General features: G+C 37.3%; 1 protein-coding gene across 2 annotated transcripts in view; it reads right to left on the reverse strand.

Moving 5' to 3' along the window:
- Window positions 1–21,668, reverse strand: part of PDE7B (phosphodiesterase 7B) — a 301,759-nt gene that overhangs the window by 34,457 nt on the left and 245,634 nt on the right. For both annotated transcript variants that reach the window (XM_079146232.1, XM_079146231.1), the window contains 2 exons: window positions 2,948–3,099; window positions 596–659 (listed from right to left, as the gene is read on the reverse strand). In XM_079146232.1, the coding sequence (XP_079002358.1) occupies window positions 596–659; window positions 2,948–3,099 (216 nt within the window). The remainder of the gene's footprint in view (window positions 1–595; window positions 660–2,947; window positions 3,100–21,668) is intronic.

Below are 21,668 nucleotides of genomic sequence, written 5' to 3' on the forward strand. Positions count from 1 at the left end.
CCACCGGGATTACAGGCAAGCGCCACTGTACCTGGCTAAGGAAGACCTTTAAAGGTACAAATATTTAAGAAATGAGGCCATTGGGAATGTTCACTTTTCTCCTTAGCTGTAGCCTTAAGATCTACATTTTCTACTTAGCCACTGTTTTCTTCTGAGGACACCAATGTGTTTGGATAACACCTGCACTGGGAGAGACTGCTTACCCAGAAACACTGCATAGGCCTCTTCCTGAGGGTCAGGGCTGATGAGAGGTGCTTTTGTGATTCCACTTTTTATCAACTAACAATGAACTTCCTACTTCTGAATGTGGCCAAAGTATTCTGCAAAGAAAGAATCTAATCTGTGGTTTCCTAATTCCTTTGGGATCATCAAGGTCAGAAGGAAACTGTCCTAAGATTGTAGGCCAAATTCAGTTCTTATTCTTCATCTGAATTAATTTTCCCATGCCCTGGTCTTTCTGGAGTAGCTGTAGATTTATGAAAGTGGGGAAAGAAGGAAAAAAGAATAACAGTGTTTAAAAATAAAATTTGTTTCCCATGAAATGAATCCCACTTTATGGTGTGTATTTTAGTGAGAATTCTTTTGGGTAACTTACCATTTGTCAAGCGATCAAACAAGAAAATGTCAAAGTCCCACATTCCCACTTTGGAGAGCATATGCTGAAAAGGCAAACAGAAAATAGCACCAAATGAATCACATCAAGACTCAAACATTTACTTCGAGACACAGTGAATTAAACAATTAAAAAGTTAGAAATAGCACACTACTCTCCATGTGCAACTGACTTGGAGTAAACCAAATCTTACTTTACCCACTAATGACAACTCAAGGGACAGGCTGTGGAGTTAAAAACTGAATAGTTCAATGTTAGCCGTGTCTCTTTCTGGCTGTGAGAATTTAGTCACATTCCTTAATTTCTCTGTACTTCCATTTCCGCATTTGAAAAATGTGGCAGATAATTCTGTTCTAGAGGGTTGTCATTAGTATCAAGTACAGTCACACTGTGCTTGGAAAACTGCTCATTCATAACGAACACATATGCTGGCATGTTAAACTGAAGTTCAGCAAAGTGTCTACATCACAGACCCTACACACTGAAGGGAAAAGGTTTACAATGCAGTTTATAAAAATGAACGTATTTGATGAGAACATTATTCTGCTCAATGTGAACTGAATGTGAAATTAAGCACTGTACAGGAAAGTTTGAGTAACTGAACATTTTGTACAATTTAAGGGCTTATTTCAATGCAGATATCATTCTGTTTTTCTTTTTTAAAATAACACGTGCTTGAAATTTGCTGGTGACACAAAAGTTGCATTTGTTGATTCTGCCCTTACTGTAGCTCTGAAACTCCACTCACTGACTCACATGAGGACCTACTCCCACTCCTTTACTTGTCCCTGACTGGCTTCCCCTGTGTCCCACAGCAAAATTCAAATACATCACAAAGCCACTGAGACCTTCATGATGTACCAGAGAAATGAAGGGATCTTTGAGGTCTAGATCGAGTGAAACCTTTATCCAAATCACTTGATAGTAAAGGCAGACCTAGCATTTGACCTCTGCCACCTGGACTTCTGGTCGACTGTTCTTTGTACATCTCAACTTCACCCTTCTTGAGATATGGCTGTTCTGAGAATGGAATCCCCCAAATGTGGTCTGTCCCTGATGCTCCAGTGCTGGGGTGCTTTATCTTGCTTTCTCCCCAACCAACCAACTACCCAAACATCAATCAACCAAAGAATTAGCAACCAACCAACAACCAACCAACAGACAGAAAAACTAACATACAAACATTCACCCAATCTCAGTCCCTTTTTTGTAGACTTAATATTGGGAATGGTTTTTCTGGCATTACTTGCTGCTCTTTTCTCAATAATATATATTAATCATTATTAATCATACATTCATTCATTCATTCATTCTTTCTTTCTTTCATTTGTTTGTTCTTTTTTATTTATTTATTTATTTTTGTTACTGGGGTTTGAACCCAGGGGTGTTTAACCACTGAGCCACATCCCCAGCCCTTTTTTAAAATATTTTATTTAGCGACAGGGTCTCACTGAGTTGCTTAGTGCCTTGCTAAGTTGCTTAGGGCCTCAGTAAGTTGCTGAAGCTGGCTTTGAACTCACGATCCTCCAGAGCTGCTGGAATTACAGGCATGTGCCACTGTACTGAGCTAATTATATAGATTTCTTAATGGTATGTATATAGTATAATATTAGCAAGTAGGCTATAAAATGCTACCTTTAACTTCTATTTAAACTGGGACAGTTTTTCCTTGAAATTTAAATTCCTTTGGCAATTTAAGCATTTTTTTTTAAAGATTATCATACGTTAGTTTTCACCCTCAGATCAATGTAGAGCAAAAATAGTTAAATTATTAAAAAAATTATTAGAATTAACTAAAAACAATAAAGGGATAATGTACCATGTTAATACCCTAATGTGGAATTAGATCTCATTAATAGGTTAATTATTGAGTTATTTTCAGTGTCTCTATTACAATGAAATAATTTAATGGTTTAGAAAATTTAGCAATCCTCATTAGTAATTTACCAGTCCAAAATTTTACTTAGTGTTATGTGAATTTTTTTTGCATATTTATAAGAATGAAAATAGCTACCATGTGTCAGGCATGAGAATATTAAGCATATAAACATGTTTTAACTCAGGGTTAGTGTTGTGGCTCAGTGGTGAGGTATGTGCTTAGCTCACATGAGCACCCCTGGAAAACAGCACGTTTTAACCTATTACTCCTATGAGCTGTTTCTATTACTGTCATTTTATAATTGTGAGAAAAGTCCAAATGTATTGAGTAACCAACCTAGAGTCACAGAGCTCCTCAGAAGCAGAGTAGAACTTCCCCACCCCATGTACTATCAGTTGAGACAGACGCTCTTGGCTCTGACCCACTGCAGGTAATCAGAGGGGTAACTAGCTTACCCGTGCTTGTCCAAGGTAGTCTTCATCCAGCAGGTGGAGCGGGGCTTGTGGTATGATTCCACGAAGCAGCCTTGATGCATGGAAGTATCTTTGGAAACTTAACAGTCTTTTCACTTTTTTCTTGGTGCCAATTTCCCCTGAGTGTGTTGTATCTGTGGGATCAAATGCAGAAGTTCATGTATTTAAAAAAGAGCCTATTTTCTTCATTGTGTAAAAATAAATGTACTAAAAAGGAAAGACATTTAAAAGATGCTCTCAATATTTTGAGGACTAAATTGAATTAAATATGGCAATTTAACTCTACATTTGAAATTCTAGATCATAAATGATATTTCATATGTATGGCATTTATTTAAATGTCAAGATATTTCTGAATGTACTTTTGGAAGACATGAAATACATGAATTAAAGGCATTTGGTTTTTTTGTTTTGTTAGTAAGTGAAATTCACATACTTCTGCATACATTTAAAATGGGAAGTTTTGGTTTTTTTTCCTGCTCCATTGGAACTGAAGCTCAAAAATTTTGATCAAGTCCTCACCCTATTCTCTTTCCAGTATGACGGACTCCTTCACTTAAATTAGAAGAGCAGTGAGGAGAATGTTCTTAATCTCAGGAATATCTTTGGCAAAGAAATCAATAATCTCAGTGCTAAAGTGACCTAGATGCCCCTTACAAGAAGCAGAGAGGAGACTTGCCTTTCTAATGGAGTGTATTCTCTTCTATTGGTCACTATAAATGTCTGATCATGGCAGTAGAGATATTTTAATACTCATGTCATGTGTGTCTTTCCAAACGTGACTGTCAGCATCATGACGATTGTCCAGAAATGTGCCAGGCATGTTATTTCAATGTCTGTCAAGGTAGGTCTTATCTCAACTGAAATTCTATGAGTCACTCTAAGGTCGCATAAGTGACATCTGCTGCCAATTTTGGATATAGAGCCAATTTAATACTCTAGTAGGAAAAGGTACAGCTCATTTATAAAGTGATTTTGGTTTGTGTCATACCTTCTCCCATCTCCCCTTTTGCCCTGTGGAACTCAAAATTACAACAAAGACCAAAAACAGGAAATAATGGTGCTCCCCCATGGCAGTAAATGACCAACATCAAATTCATCACTTAGGTTGTATCATGCATGTGAAAACATGATTCAGCAATGGCAAGAACTACTGTTCTCTGGAAATACTGCCTGATTAAAATTAATTTTTATTTTAAAATGGATCTAAATACCAAGAAAAGAGGCAACCATGTGCACAAGGAGGTAAGTAGAGTCCCACTGAAGTCACGTTTAGGCACACATCAATATTAAAAATGGTAGACATGGGCTCCATTCTGCTGGTGGGTTCTCACTCATTTCCATGAGTTTGTTAAATCGAAGTTCAGAATAGAGTGGTAGTTTATTTAAAAAATTGAGTGCCTGTGTTCAGTGTGGGTGGAGAGGAGAGAAAAGGGGAGAGTGAAAGATGAAGTCTTAGATCAAAGAAGGGCATGAAAATTATGCAGGGCACAGTAGGCCTTTGTAAGGGCAAGGGCTCTACTCTGTGGAGCCACCGCAAAGTGTTATGCAGAAAAGCAGTAAAAACACACTTATGTTTAAACAGGACATCCTGGTCTCTGTGTTGAAGACTGATTTTAGGAAAAAGGTTTGATGCAGAAAGATCTATGACTTGACAGGAGTAATGGCTGCTTAGACAATGGTGGTAGCAGTAGAAGGGAATGGAGTTCCCTGGAAGCCTAGTGAGGAAATACAGCAAGGAGCCAGGTGTGATCCTAAGTATCTAATGATGCTAATTCATCAGGTATGATCAAGGCTGAGAGTCGACCATGAAGTGTATACTTAAAAAGAGCATGTTTTATTGTGTGCCTACAAGCAACAACTCTGGTAACAATAAGCACATCTAGCACCCAGATTTAGTTTTTTAAATATGATTTCTGACTAAGAGTAATCAGATTGCACTGGTGAAGCGGCCATTTTTAGAACTGGAACAGCAAATGGACAAGGTGAAATGTAGCATCTTGTTATGCCAGAAAAGAAGGGAGACTCAAAAAATGATGAGATTATTTAAAAATAACAGAGAAAACACATTTTCAGAGGTCCTCTGAGCAGATATGGGAAGATTTGAGACAAAATAAGGAAGAATAGATTATAAATCATTGACAAATAAGAACCAATGAGTCCATCGTAAGAAAGTAAATAAGCAAAATGTGAATAAATCAGAAGGGAAAGTTTTTCTTTGCAGAGAGTGCCAACCAGTAAATGTAGAAAAAATAATAGAACTGGAAAATTGCCATTTTGGAAGATGTTATAGTAATAACTGAATCAGGCCAGAATCCTTAATGGATACTAAAGTTATTAAGGAAAATTTAAAAAGCAGTAAGATAATTACATAATATCAAAGCATCTCCCTGCCAATGACTTATTAGAGAGGGAAAAATTGTCAGTTAATAGTGGATAAATGTAGAGGGGTTGCCATCTTCACTAAGTATTTAACAGTCATCAATAATGGGAGACATTATGCAGACAGAAAACTCCGGAAAAACCCAGGTTGAAGAAACTCTGCAAAACAATTGGTTTGTACTCTTATAAAAATGTCAATGTCATGAAACTTAATGATAGTGTCAGGTATTATTTCAGAATAATGGAACCAGACATAGTGCACTAAATGTAATGTGTGATCCTGAATTGGAGCCTAGATCAACAAAAAATGTTCATGCAAGACATTATTAGGATAATTTGTGAAATTTAGATATAGACTTATTCAAGAGATAATAATGCCATATTTATATATTTCTTAAATGTGATAACTGAACTACACAAAAGAATGTCCTCATCCTTTGAGAAACACAGATTAAAATGTTTAGAGATAAAGGGGCATGATATGTACAACAAATTCTCAAGTGATTAAGGAAAAAATTTACAGCAGTAAGGAAAATATTGTAAAATATAACAATTGGTGCATATGGAATAATAGTATAAGACTTGTTCTGTTCTTAATAATTTCATACAAATTTGAAATTATTTTATAGTAAAAAATTTAAGAAGAAAGGACCTGGTAAAGGAAAAGTTTGAAAAGAACATCAAGTACAGACATCTCTTTTAAGGAGTTTGAAGGAGTTTTACTGAGCAGTAGAGTAAGAAATGGGATGATAGTTTCATAAAGAAGGAAATCCATTCTTTCAGTAAGTAAATGAAATCAATTATTCCTGTTATGCATAAGGCATATCTAAAAGGAATTATGCATATAGTGATCTCTGCTTATTTAATAACATATGACTGTATCTAATCCTTAAATGCTAAGGTTAGTATCTCACTTCCTTCAATTCAGTCCCAGTCTCTGCCCTTCATCTTTGGGGAATGAACTCCAATAATGAAAAATAAATAAACAAATAAAAATAAAAAAACAAGACACTAATTAATAAATCTAATCAATATGTCTTTTCTTGAAAATTATTCAGAAGTGATGTTAGATAGCCATTGGTAAAGATAATAGCACTTACTTTTCTTATTTGGGGCCATACATAAAGCTAAATGGAAAAAGAAAATCCTCAAGGAGCTCTCTAAAGGGGAAGAACATGCAACAATGCCATAAAAAATACGTTCTTTTAAATGAGTATTAATTACTAACCACCCAACTATCATTTGTGCTATGTGAGATAATAAAAACTAAGATATAAGAAACTGAAGATGTAGCTGAGAGGGGAAAAAAATCCATAAGGAAGCTACCTGTAAATAGATTACCTTTTAGTATAATCGCACTAAGTACTACTCTTTTAAGTACTGAAATGTGTTATGCAATCATTGAATAAGTTCTGACATCTTTGTTTCCAAAAGGACTTTCTGTGCATAGCTAACACACCTACTTTAGGATTTAGGGGTATGATTATATGCATTTCTGGATAGAAATTTAAATGATTAGTTAAGCTAAGTCTTAGAGATAGCTCAGCTAAATTCAGTTCAGGAAAATCTATGGCATCTTAATAATATATCTAGTAATGAAAGTGAGATTTATTAAGACTTTTCTATGATAAAAATCATTACTTAGAGGCATTCATAGTTATCCTGATGAATCTTTGTTTCAATTTACTGCTTTATGGTCTCCAAATTCTCATTTGGAATAGTTACACAAAGGTGCTCCAGAATGTTCCATTGCCTAATCTATGTAAGCATTGACCCTAACTGTGAAATTCATTTTCTGTCTACTTGTTCCTTTATGAATATTACAATATGTACTTATTCACACATTTTTGCACTTCTTTGGTACTAATTTTAGGGTTTGGAAGTTGGTATTGGCTCTGCCAGTATGGTAATTTTTAAATTTTACAAGTTAGAGTTGGCTTAAGTGCAAAATATGTTCATAAAAATTATTTTCATTTTTGAGTACCTTCTCTATGGCATAGTCTCTTTATAGGGAATGATAAATGTTGGTGCTAGGGGAAAACTTAAACCTAGTATAAATATCTGAGATTTTTTAAAAAGCTATAAGTGTGCCCACATGATGAGGTACTTTCTGTCAACTGTATACCTGGCTCCTTGAATAAGGTCAATATCAACTATTTCCAAAATAGAGTAGTTAGTAATTAGTGCAGAAGTCTCTCAGGTGATACCAAAGACAAAGAAAGCTTTATGTTTCAGTGAACAGAACTGGCTGCAGGTAAACATGGGACACCAGTTACACCAACTTAACATCAGCATTTTTAACTTTAATCAAACTGAAACTATTAAATAGTGTACTAACAAATGCCCTATTCTGCTAATTATTGTATTAATAATCATTGAAATTCTTTACTGGGCTAGTGGCTAGTCATAGCCTTTTAAAATTCTTTTCTTGCAGATTTTTTAATATGTCTGGTACCACAGAGTTATTGGTGTAAAAGACTATTACACCCAAGGTCAGAAACTCTTTTAACAAACTGTAACTCCTGGTATCTAATGCTTAATCATATATATAATGGAAATGGTGACAAGGTTGTTAGTATTTCCCTCTTCTTTATGTGTAGAGCCTTTGAGATCCTGTCAAATAAGGTAGGTAACAGGCTACTGTAGACTCTACCGTGGGTCAACCCACTGTATGCATGCATGTGTTGGAATATCACACTGTGCCCCATTAATATGCACAATTATTACATGTTGATGAAAAAGTAAAATTAAATAAAAAATTTGTTGATTTAATTTAAATAAATTCAATTAGTTTATAGAAACATCACCATCAGGTGCCCCTTTTCAATAATAAGCCAATTTATAATAGGGAAGATGATAAAACTTAAAAAAATTTTTTTTTTGTTTGTTCTTTTTAGTTATACATAAGATGATAAAACTTATTTTGGCTTTTTTTTTTTTTTTGGTTTGTTTTTGGGGTTTTTTTTTTTTTTGGTTCCAGGGATTGAACTCAGGGGCACTTAACCACCAAATCACATACCCAGCCCTTTTATATATTTTATTAGAGAGAGGGTCCTGCTGAGTTGATTAGGGCCTCACTAAATCGCTGGGGCTGGGTTTGAACTCACTATCCTCCTGCCTCAGCCTCCCAAGCCACTGGGATTATAGGCATGTACCACCACACCAGCTAAGATGATAAAACTTACGTTAGTGTTTGAAATATTTTTCTCAGTGAGACCCAAAATGCAGTTGCAGGCCCTGGGTTCTCTTGACACTGTCATTTGATTTAATTGACCTCCATTCTAACACTCAACTGTACCCCATATGGTGCAAGATTCACTCTAATTGACAGGTCTGACCAGATTCCTGTTAGTTTTCATTGGATTTCCACAATACCCTGCAAATACGTGTTGATGGAATTAAGTAAGCTATTTTCCTGATGTGTGTGCTCTAGTCTAACTTTAAGAAGCTGAACCCTTGAGAAATCAGGGAGAAATTTCAGTTTTCAATTCCAGCTTTAAAAAAGATGAGACAAAGTTAATTACTTGAAGTGTCCTGACACACAAGTTGCAAGTTTGCAACATAGCTCTTTCTCACTTATTTCACAGTCTACTAGTTCATGGTTCAGGATTCCTACAAATTGGAAGGTTAGTGGAATTGTACAGAATGGCAATTTTCTTGAAAGCAGACCCAAGGATTTGAAGATCGAAGCAACCTATTTAAGATGCATTTGCCAGTTAGACATAATTTTTAAGTAGACTACTTTAAGAAATAAAAAAAAAAAGAAGAGGTTGTGTGTAGAAAATATGTAGAAAATAATATTAATGGGTTTCCAGAATATACAGTGCTGACTTCTTCTCGTCTTTTTGATGAGGTGCTAAAGATGTCAGTCTCTGAATGAGACTAGTGCTCATTTCAAATTATTAAACACTTCGATTCATTTTCATGTGCTTTGAGCAAATTTCATAATTTGGTTTTGGCTGCAATGACTTCGGTATTCAAATCCACCCTTTCACAGTTTAGCATCTTCAGACATTAAGGTTTCCATTTATTCACAAAGAGAAACAGCTGCCAAAAAAACTTTTAAAATAGAATACTACATCTTTTACAGTCTCAAATCATCAGTGGTCATAAATGTCCATATTTGTTGATTTCTCCCTGTGCATATTCTCAAAGTCAGAAAATGGTATGTAGAAACTGATCACAACCCAATATATTATTTGGCCTATAACATTATTCAGTGTGAAGCTTTTCTCACATGGGGGGCGGTGCAGAAATATCCTTAAAACAAAATCAGAACCAATGACTTTTGAGATCCTGAATGATTTGATTGAGATAAAATATAAATTAAATTCCTTAACATAGAGGGCATTTGCTAGGCTCAGATTTTAACAGAAAAGTAAGAAAATTAATTGTGAATATTAAAAAACAAACATACACAGAACACAAAATCATGAGCAACAGTAACAACAACACTAAAAACGAAGGTTGGGAAAGAAACCCAAACCAAAATAAAATACATGGACACTTTAAAAATCTAACTAGAAGTTGGGAAAACCGATTTGAGTTTAGAGGAGCTAAGAAGTTATTTTAAGTTCTCCAAACTCAGGTCTTGAAGAGAGCATATTAAAGCCCCATGACATTAGCTCTTCTGTGCATGAGGAATGCTCACGACGTCTTGATGGCTGTCACTAGCAGAAGAGCTTTGTTTCCACACCACCACACAGTGGGAGGAGGAGGGGGAGGAAGAGGAAAGTGTTCTTTTAAGGCAGGGCAAAATTCTCTAGATCTAACTTTTTAACATTTAATTTTTTTTTTTTTTTTCAATTGCTGTTTTTCTTTTATGTTCTTGACAGTGATGAGTCAGGGGATGTCAGGGACTTCTCCTTTCCCAGCTGGTGACATCCACGCTTGCTACCTAGTGGAAGCAAAGTATTAGAGAAGGTCTTGTGCTTGTCCTCCTCAACCACACCACACACTGATTTTTGGCCAAATCTTCTGCTTTTGTCTTATTATTTTGCCTATCATAAAAATTCATTTCAGCTGATCTCTAACTTCTGGGGTCACGAATGGTTGTTTCCTTTCTCTCAGAAGGGAAAAAAGTCTTTCAAAGTAAGCTCTTAAGGCTTCTTTGGGCAATAGAAAGGTTTTTTCAAAATCCCAGCTTGAATGAAATTTAAATGAATTAGTAGGAAGCAGATCACATTTCCCCAGCCCTAGAGAAGAAATACGTGCCAGGCACAATGTGGTTTTCTTGAACCCTCCGCTTCGGAGTTTGAAACGTTTAGCAAATCCAGAGTTTTGAGGGTGATGGTTTGTGGTAAGCAAATTGAAATGACCAAAGTTTCAGTTGCTCCTCCGTCTCCAGAGGTTCAAAACTGCTGCAGTAACTCTCAGGGCTCAGCTATACTTAAAATAAATGTGGTCTTTTATCTGGAGATATGTGTTTGAATGTTAAGTTTCACTACAGAAATTCCAGATGCATGCTGTAATGTACATCTGCTTCTCTGCCTTCACTCAGTCTGCTTGCTACTTCACGCCCCAGTCTCAGAATATTGGACTAAGCCTTTGCCTCTGGTCACTCCCTCCAATCTCTCTCTCCTACCACTGACAGATTTATTCCTCAAGCACACTCCTACCATGTCAACCCTCTGTTCTAAATCCTGCAATGGCTCCCCAGTGTCTACTTGATTAAGTTTATGTTATTTACTCTGGCATTGTGGTCTTTCACACTGTGATGCCAACTTATTTTTCCATTTTTATCTTCTTTCACAGGTTCCCTGCAGACATAGGTCTCTGATCTGCTAGCTTCGATATGCAGCAGAAAGCTATCTCCACCCACTGAAATGTCCACCTCAAACTTTTGCCTCCTGACCTGTTGGTCAGATGTATTCACATGACTCTGTGAGACCTAAAGCTTTGTCGTTGCTATTGTAGTAGCTTAGCCCGCCTTCATAAGCAAGTGTCACACACATTGTAAGAACTGCTGGGCCACATGGCACTTGACTTCAAAAGTCTTTACTGCAAGAATGAATGAAGGAAAGAGGTGATTGTTGATTGAGGTGTCACCGTTTTCCTCACACATTACCTGGCTCTCATGTGATTATTAAATTGAATGAATTATCCACATCAGATTAGATTCACTCATCTATCACAACTAATAACAGAGGTGATGCCTTAGTTAGAACTTGAATATCTATTTCTTTCCTGAATTTGTTGGATTTTCTGAATGATTATAAGTGCATTTTTAGAATGGTGGCAGATTAGTACTACATTCACTTTATCCAACGGTAGAGGTCTGTTTAGGACCTTTTATCCTAAAATCTTGCACAAGAGGATCCCTTATGCTTTATTCTTTGGAAAGAAAGTGCCCTGAAAGCTAAATTCCTCTTTCTTTGTAAGTTACAAAGACTGATTGAATTATATTGCATTTGAGTGAATTTTCTGACTTAATTAAATGGGTACTATGTGTGAGTAGAGTGTAATATTTTACCTGTAAATATCCACCCTCAGTCCAGCAGAGAACTCCATGGTTTTGTATGGATCATAGTAGCACCTTAAGAGTAGTCACATCAATAGCTCTTGGTATGGGACACTTAAGAATAAAGGTCCCATTCAAATACTTTGGGCCATGGAAAACTATATATCTTCACACTGAACTATATCAAAACAAAGAAAGGCTTGTCTTAGATGATGATGGCAGTGTTCACTTGCATGAGTACCTGACCTGACACCAAAGACACCCTAGAGGTTCTCAATCTGGAATAAACACAATGGGCCTCCCATTCAATGTATTCAATCATAGCAGAAATAGGACTTGGGGCTGGGGTGATGGAACCAAGGAATATTGAGTACCTACCCGAGTGTTTCCATTTGTCATCACATTTAATTTTTCTAAAAGTAGATATTATAAAGTTGGCATTCATAGGTACATTTTACAGATGAAGAAATTGGCTCAGAAAATTGTATTGATTTATCCAAAGTCACACAGTCAATAAGTAGCAGAGTGGAGACTGGAACCTGGGTCTGTCTCTTCTTGAGGATGATGCTCTGTTTATTATATCCTGCTTTTATACAGGAAAGCGTAAAGAACAGGGGAAATGTGTGATTCTAGCACAGAACCCTGTTTTCTCTGGGGCATAGTGATATATCAGTACTTGAGGGATTTCAATTTTCTTTCCTTTTAAAAAATGTATAGTAAAGTGACCAAAATCATAGAAGTAGAAAATGGAATAATCCTGGTTAAGGAGTGGGGGATGTAGAAATAGGAAATTGCTGTGGGTGTGGAGTTTCAGTTATGCAAGGTGAAAAAGTTCTAGAGATCTGCTGCACAACACTGTACTTATAGTACATAAGTAATAAGACTGAACTGTACACTTAAAAATTTAAGGGGGTAGATCTCATATGTTACTTACAACAATTAAAAGCATACTCAAACAAAAACAATAAAAGAAATTTTAAATATAACTCAAATACAAATGTTTAAAGTCAGTAAAGACTTGAAGGTTGAAGGCTAAAATTGGTATCATTGAATAGGAATGTCAGAGTAAGAATACTGAAATGCTGATCTTGAAAGACAACCATAAAATAACTAGGAAACAACCCGAGAAATAACTTCATAGCAAAATTTGGAAGTGATTCTATGCATGTAACTTTCCTGTTTCACTAAATGTACAAATGTAATATTAGGAAATGAATAATAAATCACTTGTGGGTTTTAAAATTGAAAACACATGTCATACTGACACTGACTTAATATGATTTGATTATTATGTTGTTACCCAAAGAAATTCACAGACCTTGGTTAGTGCTTGCAGCTTTGGACAAGACAAACATTTTTGTTGTGTACATAGAGCAGAACAGTCGCTTGTGGGGAAGGGAAAGAGTGGGAGGTACTTGGGCAAACAGGCTGCTCAAAATAAAATTTTGACAGGATGTGCACAGGACTCCTATTTAACCATTTTGGAGCCTGAATGTCACTAGAATTGTACCCAAAGGGATCCCTGCTGTTTGAGACATCATCCTACTTGTTTCATGTGGTCCATGGTCATTTCTCTTCTTTCCTTCCCTCTAGAAAACACAGATGTCTTTTATATATTATCTAAATATAATTCATTACCTTTGTAATTTTAAAAAGTGTTCTGATTGGCAATAGTTATCCAATAAATCCATGCTTTCCTTTGGTAGTTATTAATGAATGAAATGGAGGATTTACTTGGCTATCTGATTTCGCAATGAATATCAGCTGAGGGATGGAATATAGCTCAGCTGGTAAGGTGCTTCCCTCAGATGCACAAGGCCCTGGGTTCAATCCCCAGTACCACACACATACACACACACACACACACGCACAAATCAGTTGAGCACGGGCTCTGCCAAGTACTGAAGCACTTGCACGTATAAAATATTCAAAGCACTCTTTCTGCCTTTATTCCAAGGAACATGGTGGGATGAGCTCTTGAACCTTTTTACCACTTGGATTTCTACTTTAGCTGGGATGGATAAGGGAGGTTTTAATATAAAATGGCTAGAAATTATAATATATGGTGAAATATATGAGCAAGATGAAGTTATTTTTCTAGCAAGTGTGCCACTCTCAAGAACGTGGTCATTCATTTCAACCCTCACCTTTGGTAGAGTCAGGAGCCTGTCTTTCCATATGGGATAAGGCAAGATGGTGCCTAGTATGTCTGGGGGTGTGTGGCAGGGTGGAGAGGGTGAGATGGCAGAGCAGAAGAAAAGTAATGAGCAAGGAAGACCAAAAGAGAATGGACAAACTGGGCATGGTAGCACATGCTTGTAATCTCAGTGACTTGGGAGACTGAGGCAGGACAATCGCAAGTTCAAGGTGAGACTCAGCAACTTAGCAAGGCCCTACGCAACTTAGGGAGACCCTGTCTCAAAAGAAATTTTTCAAGAGTGGGGGCTGGGTTTGAGGCTTAGTGGTAAAGTGCTTCTGGATTCAATTCCTAGTAACAAAACCAACACAAAATCAACATGCACACACACACACACACACACACAAAAAAAAAAAAAAAAAAAAAAAAAAAAAAGAAAAAAGAGGAAAAGGGACAAACACCCACAGGAGGTGGTTTCAGTAAAAGGCAACTTAAGTAATGCCAGGATATTTTTTTTTTTTTTTTTTTTTTGCACCATCCTGTGCATCCCAGATGGTTTTGAGAGCTGTCATTCATGAGCCTGTTCTTTCTAGTAGCTGGTCCTGCTTTTCCTTCCAGATGAAGTTAAGCATGATGGCAGGGAGAGTGGTTGGTTGGAAGAATGTTCTTAATCTTGGGGCTCTAGAGATCACACAGCTGTAAAAACTAGCTTATAGAAGCCTACGTTGGAAAAACACGTGAGTATACACACAACTGGCTAAAGCCATAGAGAAATCTACTCAAGGCGAAGTTGTAGACATATACGTGACAAGGAGCAAAAGCAAGATGGCAGAGAAATCACAGTGAAGCCTGTGAAGTTTGAGCTGTGTCTCTCACCTTCTCTCCTCCTAACTCAGCACTTCTCAGAGTGAAGAGTGCCATTGCTGTGTCTGAAGGAGAAGACCCGGGGGAGAGGGGGAGAGACATGATAGTTCCAAAACAACTCAACCAATGACTTGTAGAATGGCTAAGAGGATAACTCCTGGATGGCCTCAATGTCCTCCTGTTTCTCTTCACCAAACCTGCAGGCATGAAGGTTTACCTTGGCTCAGACCTGAGCTGGGTGCCACTGATGCAAAGATGAGAGACATGGAGCTTCTACTTGCAGACAGCCCCTGTCATGAAGCAGAGCTCATTCCTGTTCCTCCGTGGCATTCAAACCTGGCGAAGTGACCCTGGGGGGAAATCTCTGCACTCTCCTGGGGCCTCCAGAGGGCTTTCCAGCAGGCGGGTAGTGTAGCTAGACAACAGCAGGGTTTGGACTCCAGGGGCAGCTCTGGCACCACCATGGTTCTGCCATTCTCCCTGCTGTTTGTCCCGTGGCCACAGAGGAGAGCCTTTGCGTAGTTCCACGCTCTACCTGGAGTCTCTGCCAGGGGGATGTCCAGCGGGGCAGAGCCTATACTCAGTGACTGAGATGAGCTGTGTCTTAGTCCATTTCTTGCTATGATAACAGAATACTACAGACTGGGTAATTTATAAAGAAAAGAAATTTATTTCTTACAGTTCAGGGGGCTGGGCATCCAAGGTTAAGGGGCTTGCATCTGATGAGGGCTGTTTACTGTATCACCCCCATGCATCATCACCTTCTGTGAAGGGAGGGGAGCAAATGCAGAGAAGAGCGAGGAAGGGGACCCAATTCATGCTTTCATCAGGAAACCTCTGTAATAATGATGAACCCAATGCCACGATATGGCATTAATCCACCCATGAGGCCAGAGTTCTCATGACCCAACCACCCCTTAAAGGCACCACCTCTCAACACTGTTACACTGGGGATTAATTTTCCAGCACATGAACTCTGGGGGACACATCCGAATTACAGCAAGAGGCAATAAAAAGTGTACTATCAAGGAAAGAGTGCTTGGCCTGGAACGAGATTCAAGCGTGGGTTCTGCCACTCACCAGTCTTTTGGGTAAAAGCATTGAAATGAGCCTACATGAGGCATATGAGTTAGGCCAGCTTGTGTGTAAGGAGATCTCCAGTCAGAACACAAACATCATCTGGAGATATTTTACATGAATATTTGAGCTTGGATTAATTTGCAATTAGGTAGGCAAAGCCAGATGAATAGTTCCTGATGGACGGGGGGCCAGAAGGAATGGTCCTGAGTGTGGAGTTCTATGAAGAAGGGAAGTTATGGGGAGGCAGGGCTTTGAGATGGGGTAGAAGGTGGGGCAAGGAACAGAAAGAGGGGAAAGAGGTCTTCCTGGCTCTTTCCAGTGACTGGTGTTCTGTGCTGAACACCCCAGAGCAATGCCACCCAATTCACATTCAGCAAAGCACTTATCATGCTTCTTTGAGTTGTCCTATCTACTTGCCTTTCTTAACCACTACACTGTTAGCTCCTTGAGGGCAGGGGCTATGCCTTATTTACCTTTTAATTCCCAGCACTGAGCACAATGAAATGAATAAAGAAGGTGAAAATTAAAGAAAAACTATCCATTTGGTAATTCCCTGGGAGTCCCAGTTTTTAGGACAAAATAACCTACTATTGCCTATCATGATTCTAGGGTTAGAAGTGAAGAAATAGAGTACCAAAAGGTTAAGTAACTCAGCAAGATCCTTATAACAAATACAAGAACAGGCATTAAAACTGTTCCCATACCTTTCACTAACTGATATTGTTTCTTTGTTGTATGTAACAGAATTTTAAAAAAATCAGGTTTAATTAGGGCTAAGGCAAATGTTGTAAGTTTTCCATCTTTGCAATAAAGTCACATTAATTATTTTAAATGATCATCTTTCTAATAAGAATGAAGGGGATGGATATCAAATCATCACTCTGGTGACTTGTCCCAGACATATTTGGTTTACACATATGTACTAAGTTGGATTTCCAAGTGAGTGGAAGTCAGTCCCTTCCTTAGGTGCCAGTCCCTAAAAGCAAGACCAGCCCAGCTTTTCAGTACCCTAGAGAATATCCTCTCAGTAATGACAAGCAGCAGTCTGCCCTCTTGATGACCTCGTAGGGTTGACAGATTTCACACTGTTGGAGAATGGAGAGTGAGGAGTGTGCTGTTTGGAGACCATCCAGAGCTATTCTTCAAAGTGTCAGAAACATCACAACAGGGTGCAAAGTTCAGAAGTTCAGTTAAGTTTAAGGTCCTTCACCTTGGAAAGTTTTCATTAATTTTTTTCTCTTTCTTATATATCCCAGTGAATGCTGCAGTTGCAAATTTGTCAGCATGACTTGGTCAAAACCCACTCAACATTCTGCCAAGGATCTGCTTTGAAAGATTATGCATCTGTCAAAATGTGCAGCTCTGAGAGGCTTAGATCATTTAAAAAGTATCTGATTTTCAGTAACCAGATTTCTAGTTATATTTAATTTCCAATTCTCTCAGGAGCTCAAACTCTGAAATATTTTTCTTAAGAACAACCAAACGTTCTGAAATTTACTTTAAATTCATTCTTTGTTGACTTTAAGCCTAAAGAGAAACTTAATGGTTAACGAGTCATAAATCATAAAACTTTATAATAATACAGTAGAATGTTATGATAATAGCTTTAGAAGTTGTATTTTATGTTTAAGACACTTTAAAACTAAAAGTTATCTGGATAAAATAAAAATACCAAAGTTGCTTGATAACTGCACTTTAGGTAGCAATGCATAGCTTAAGACAGGAGTGCTACTGGGATTTATGAGTTCAGTGTGGGAGGCATTACTTCCTGGGGGGCATTTGGGAAACATTGGGGGACAATTTTGGTTGTTGAAATGATGGAAAGGGCCACAATGGAGTTTATAATGATCAGAACCTGGAACCTAACCCTACTCTGTTTTAAATAAAAGAAAAAGAATTCTTTTTGCATAGTTTTAATATTCTCTTTTAAGAAATTCAACTACTATGCAGATTAAGGGGTGAATATAGTTTTGGCAAGGAGGTATTGGGTGGGATAGGAGGAGGAAGGGGTGGACAAGGCTTTTTCAGATGTTCTCCATCTTAGGAAATGTTTGACTGTGTTTGCAACATAACACACCTGTGTCAATCTGCATTTGTCACATTCACAGGGATTCTGCATGAAGGTGCAGTAGATGCTTCTTTTATTATGTCTTCTAGGGTGGTTGAGGACTTGGTCCTCAGTGTAGTGATATTAAGAGGCAGTGGGACCTTTAAGAGTGGATTCCAGTGGAAGATCTTTAGGTCACTGGAAGAGATTAGTTATTATGGGATCCTTGTGAGTTCTTCAGAGAGGGTTGTTATAAAGAGTAAGACAGGCTTCTTGCCCGCCTCTCTGGTGCCTGTGCCACCACAAGATCTCTCCCATCACTTCTGCTGTGATGTCATTCACCATGTTCACCTCACAAGCTGAACAGAAGTTGGTGCCATGCTCTTGAACCTCTGAAGCTGTAAGATAGATAAACCTCTTTTCTTATAAAGTATCAGATCTAGGTATTTTGCTATAGCAACAGAAAACAGACAAATACAATATCCTTTAATGAATGTGTCTTTGAAAGACTATTTTTTAAAAATATGTTTTCTTTTCAATTATACATGACAGTAGAATCTATTTTGATATATTTATGCAAGCATGGAATGTATCTTATTCTAATTAGGATCCCAGTCTTGTGGATATACATGGTGAGATTCAGTGCTGTGTATTCATATATGTGCATAGTGAAAGATTTCTTGTTTTAGGGCAAAATTTCCAGCCACAGTTGTCAAATGTTATGTATAATTTACCTTTAGTAAAAATGGAATATGCCATTCATATCAAAAAGTCTTTTTGAATAGCATCTTAAATAATTTGTTTTTTTTCATTTAATAAGTATTTGTTAGGTCCCTACTATATGCAAACTATTGCTCCAGGCACTAGGATATAGCAATAAAAAGTGTCTTTACTTGTGGAAATTATACTTCATTAACATAATATCAAAATGAAAGAAAACTGATTTTCATTAGTCTAAAGAAAGAAATAAATGAAGATATGGTATTAAATCCCACATCAGTCAGATGGCTATGGCTTAGTGTCAGGGGATGTGTGCACCTGATTCTGCCATTTGGCATTAATTTTATATAGCAAAGTGATTGTCATTTTTTTTTTTTTTTTTTGCTGCCTAACTTTTAAAACAATGTATTTTTTTTTGTTGATGTTTTTGATGTTTCTCAGTCTCATTTGAAATTATATTCTGCAATTTAAGGAGTAGAATTTAAATTTTTCAAAGTTCTCCAGTCCAAGTTTTTATTTTTCATAGGTAATTTAAATTGTCCTTAAATTGTCAGAGACCTCCTTTCCTATTATTTATGCCATTAATATAACAGATAAATGATTACCAGAGGCTCTTAATTATTATTTCAAGAAGTATGGGTATTCATTTTCTTAATCTTCTCTATTTAAGACTCTTAGAAATAATCTTGAAAGGTGATTTAAGGTAGCTGGAACTGTTCAATAGAGAGTTCAAAATACTCTCAGAGAATGAGACACATCTTATTATTAATTTCCATATAGTGGGTGTTTCTTACATATTCAGCTATTAACGTCAGATGAAATTCATCCATTGTGTTCTTCTGTTAGTCATTTTCAAAGAGCTGAAATAAAATCCCACTGCTTTAGACTATTTTCAAAATCTCAGGTGGCATTACTGGCCTTTATCGGTTCAGCAAATGGAAATTTTAACAATAAAAAAGTTCAGTTATTCACAAAGATTGTTTTGAAGTTCCAGTTAATAATTGCTGTTTAAAAATAATTGACTCTGAGATGTTCTAAGATTATGAAAAGTCATGAATCACTAGAGAAAAACTAAGTTATGCGCCAAATAGCTTTATATTTTGTTAGGAGTTTTGAGTTGTGTTATAATTCTTTCAAAACAAATTATCCATGTTTGGAAATTCTCAATTAAGAGAATATTCATTCAGTCAGTTGACTAAAGCTTGCTTGTCTTTCCATATATTAAGTCACCTTTATCTTTCAAGACATTTCTGCTGAGGTATCTTAATCTATTTGCCTGTGGAAACGATTTTTCACATGAATAGTAAGATATTTTGGCAGGGGCATGAAGAAGAATGTTGACATTTTAGAGACCTGATATTTCCTCTTTAAGGAAAGGGGTTGCCATAATTAAGAGGAATAAAGGTGATAGAGAAAACACTCCTAGAAAGAGATGTTTTAAAGAAAGCGACTTTGTTTCCTTTCCACTGCTGGAGCTGAGCAATTAAGAATAGAGCCTGACACATAGTAGGTTCTTGGGGAAAATCTACTGAAAGAACAAATGAACAGAGTATTTCAGTGGCCCAGAGACCTGCCTGAGGAGCATGCGTCGTCTGCAGGGAGCCAGGAAGAAGCCTGTCACAGAGGGGTAGAGAGGATGATCTCTAGAGTCTACAGTCAGGCTTTGCAACCTGGCCAGGCGCCATCTGGCTGTGTGGACTTTGGCACTCAGTGTCCCCATTGCCTCTAGTGTCAACTAAGGATCATGATAATTAATAGAACCTTCCACATCGTCAAGAGGGATAAATAAGGCTTTACGTACAAAATGCTTAGCACATAAAACACTTTCAGTAAGTATTAGCTAATTCTAGTTTTGCAATATAGTTCTACAATAGAACAGTTTTACCTTCTGTATTGATATTGGATTGAGATCCTGAACTTTCTGTGCAACAAATTTGAATTGAGTACTGAGAGGACCATAAGCAGTTTTTTTTTTTTTTTTTTCCCGGGATACTGGGGATCAAACTCAGGGCCTTGTGCTTGCAAGGCAAGCACTCTACCAGCTGAGCTATCTCCCCAGCCCCATAAGCAGTTTTAATAAAGGAGATTATTAAAAATATCTAGATCTCAGGATAGCAGGCTGAGTGCTTTGTTAAAGAGAGAATGCATTTTCGTGGTACACTCAGGAATAACTGACCATTTCTTTGTGACAGTTTTAATTTTAAACAGAAGCAATCACTATGAAAAATATGAGGGAGAAAAACAGTGTTTTTCTTATAAGCCTTCAGCTATTTTATTTTATTATTATTATTTTTTTTTACAGGGTAAATTACAAGCTAGCATTGAAGAAGGGCTCTGGTCTGGTCTAACAGATCCTCATTTAGTACAGGTTTCAGCCTAATCTCACATTACTTTGATCACCTTCCCTCCAACCTGCAGCTCCCTCCCCTCAACACCACACACACTCACCTCCAGAATCTAAAGGCACTTGCCCTTTGAACGAACCCAGCACTTCCCCACCCCTGCTCTGTATTTCAAACACACTTTTAAAAACCTTCATTTAGAAAAATCCAATCATTGTCCAAGTGCCAAAGCCACCCTCTCCACGAGGTCCTTCAGTAGAATGTCCAGTGCTTTCTGTGTTGGGTCCCTTGGCATCTGCCAAAATATCTGGTGTTTCATGTAATTGTGCTCCAGCCATTTTCCACAATGTCTAATTCATCTTTTATCTCCCATAGCTTAATAAACTGCATGCACTAGCTGCTCAAGAAATGTGAATGGTTTAATCTAGTTTACCTTTAAAAAAAAAAAAAAAAGGTGGGGGCATCTATTTTAGGTCTTCCAAGGGAAAGATTGTTTTGGATAGAGTTTTAATTTTCTAGTCTTTGCCAAGAATAATGTCTAAAATAGAAGCTAAAGCAGATATGGTAGGGCACAAAAAGAAAAGACTGAGAAGAGGAGATGGGAGAAGATGGGGCATTTCCAGGCCTCGCCTAGCAAGGATTGTCGAACAGTGGTGCACGGGGGAAGGAGG

The sequence above is a fragment of the Sciurus vulgaris genome (assembly GCF_902686455.1).
Source record: "Sciurus vulgaris genome assembly, chromosome: 7".
Taxonomy (NCBI): domain Eukaryota; kingdom Metazoa; phylum Chordata; class Mammalia; order Rodentia; family Sciuridae; genus Sciurus; species Sciurus vulgaris.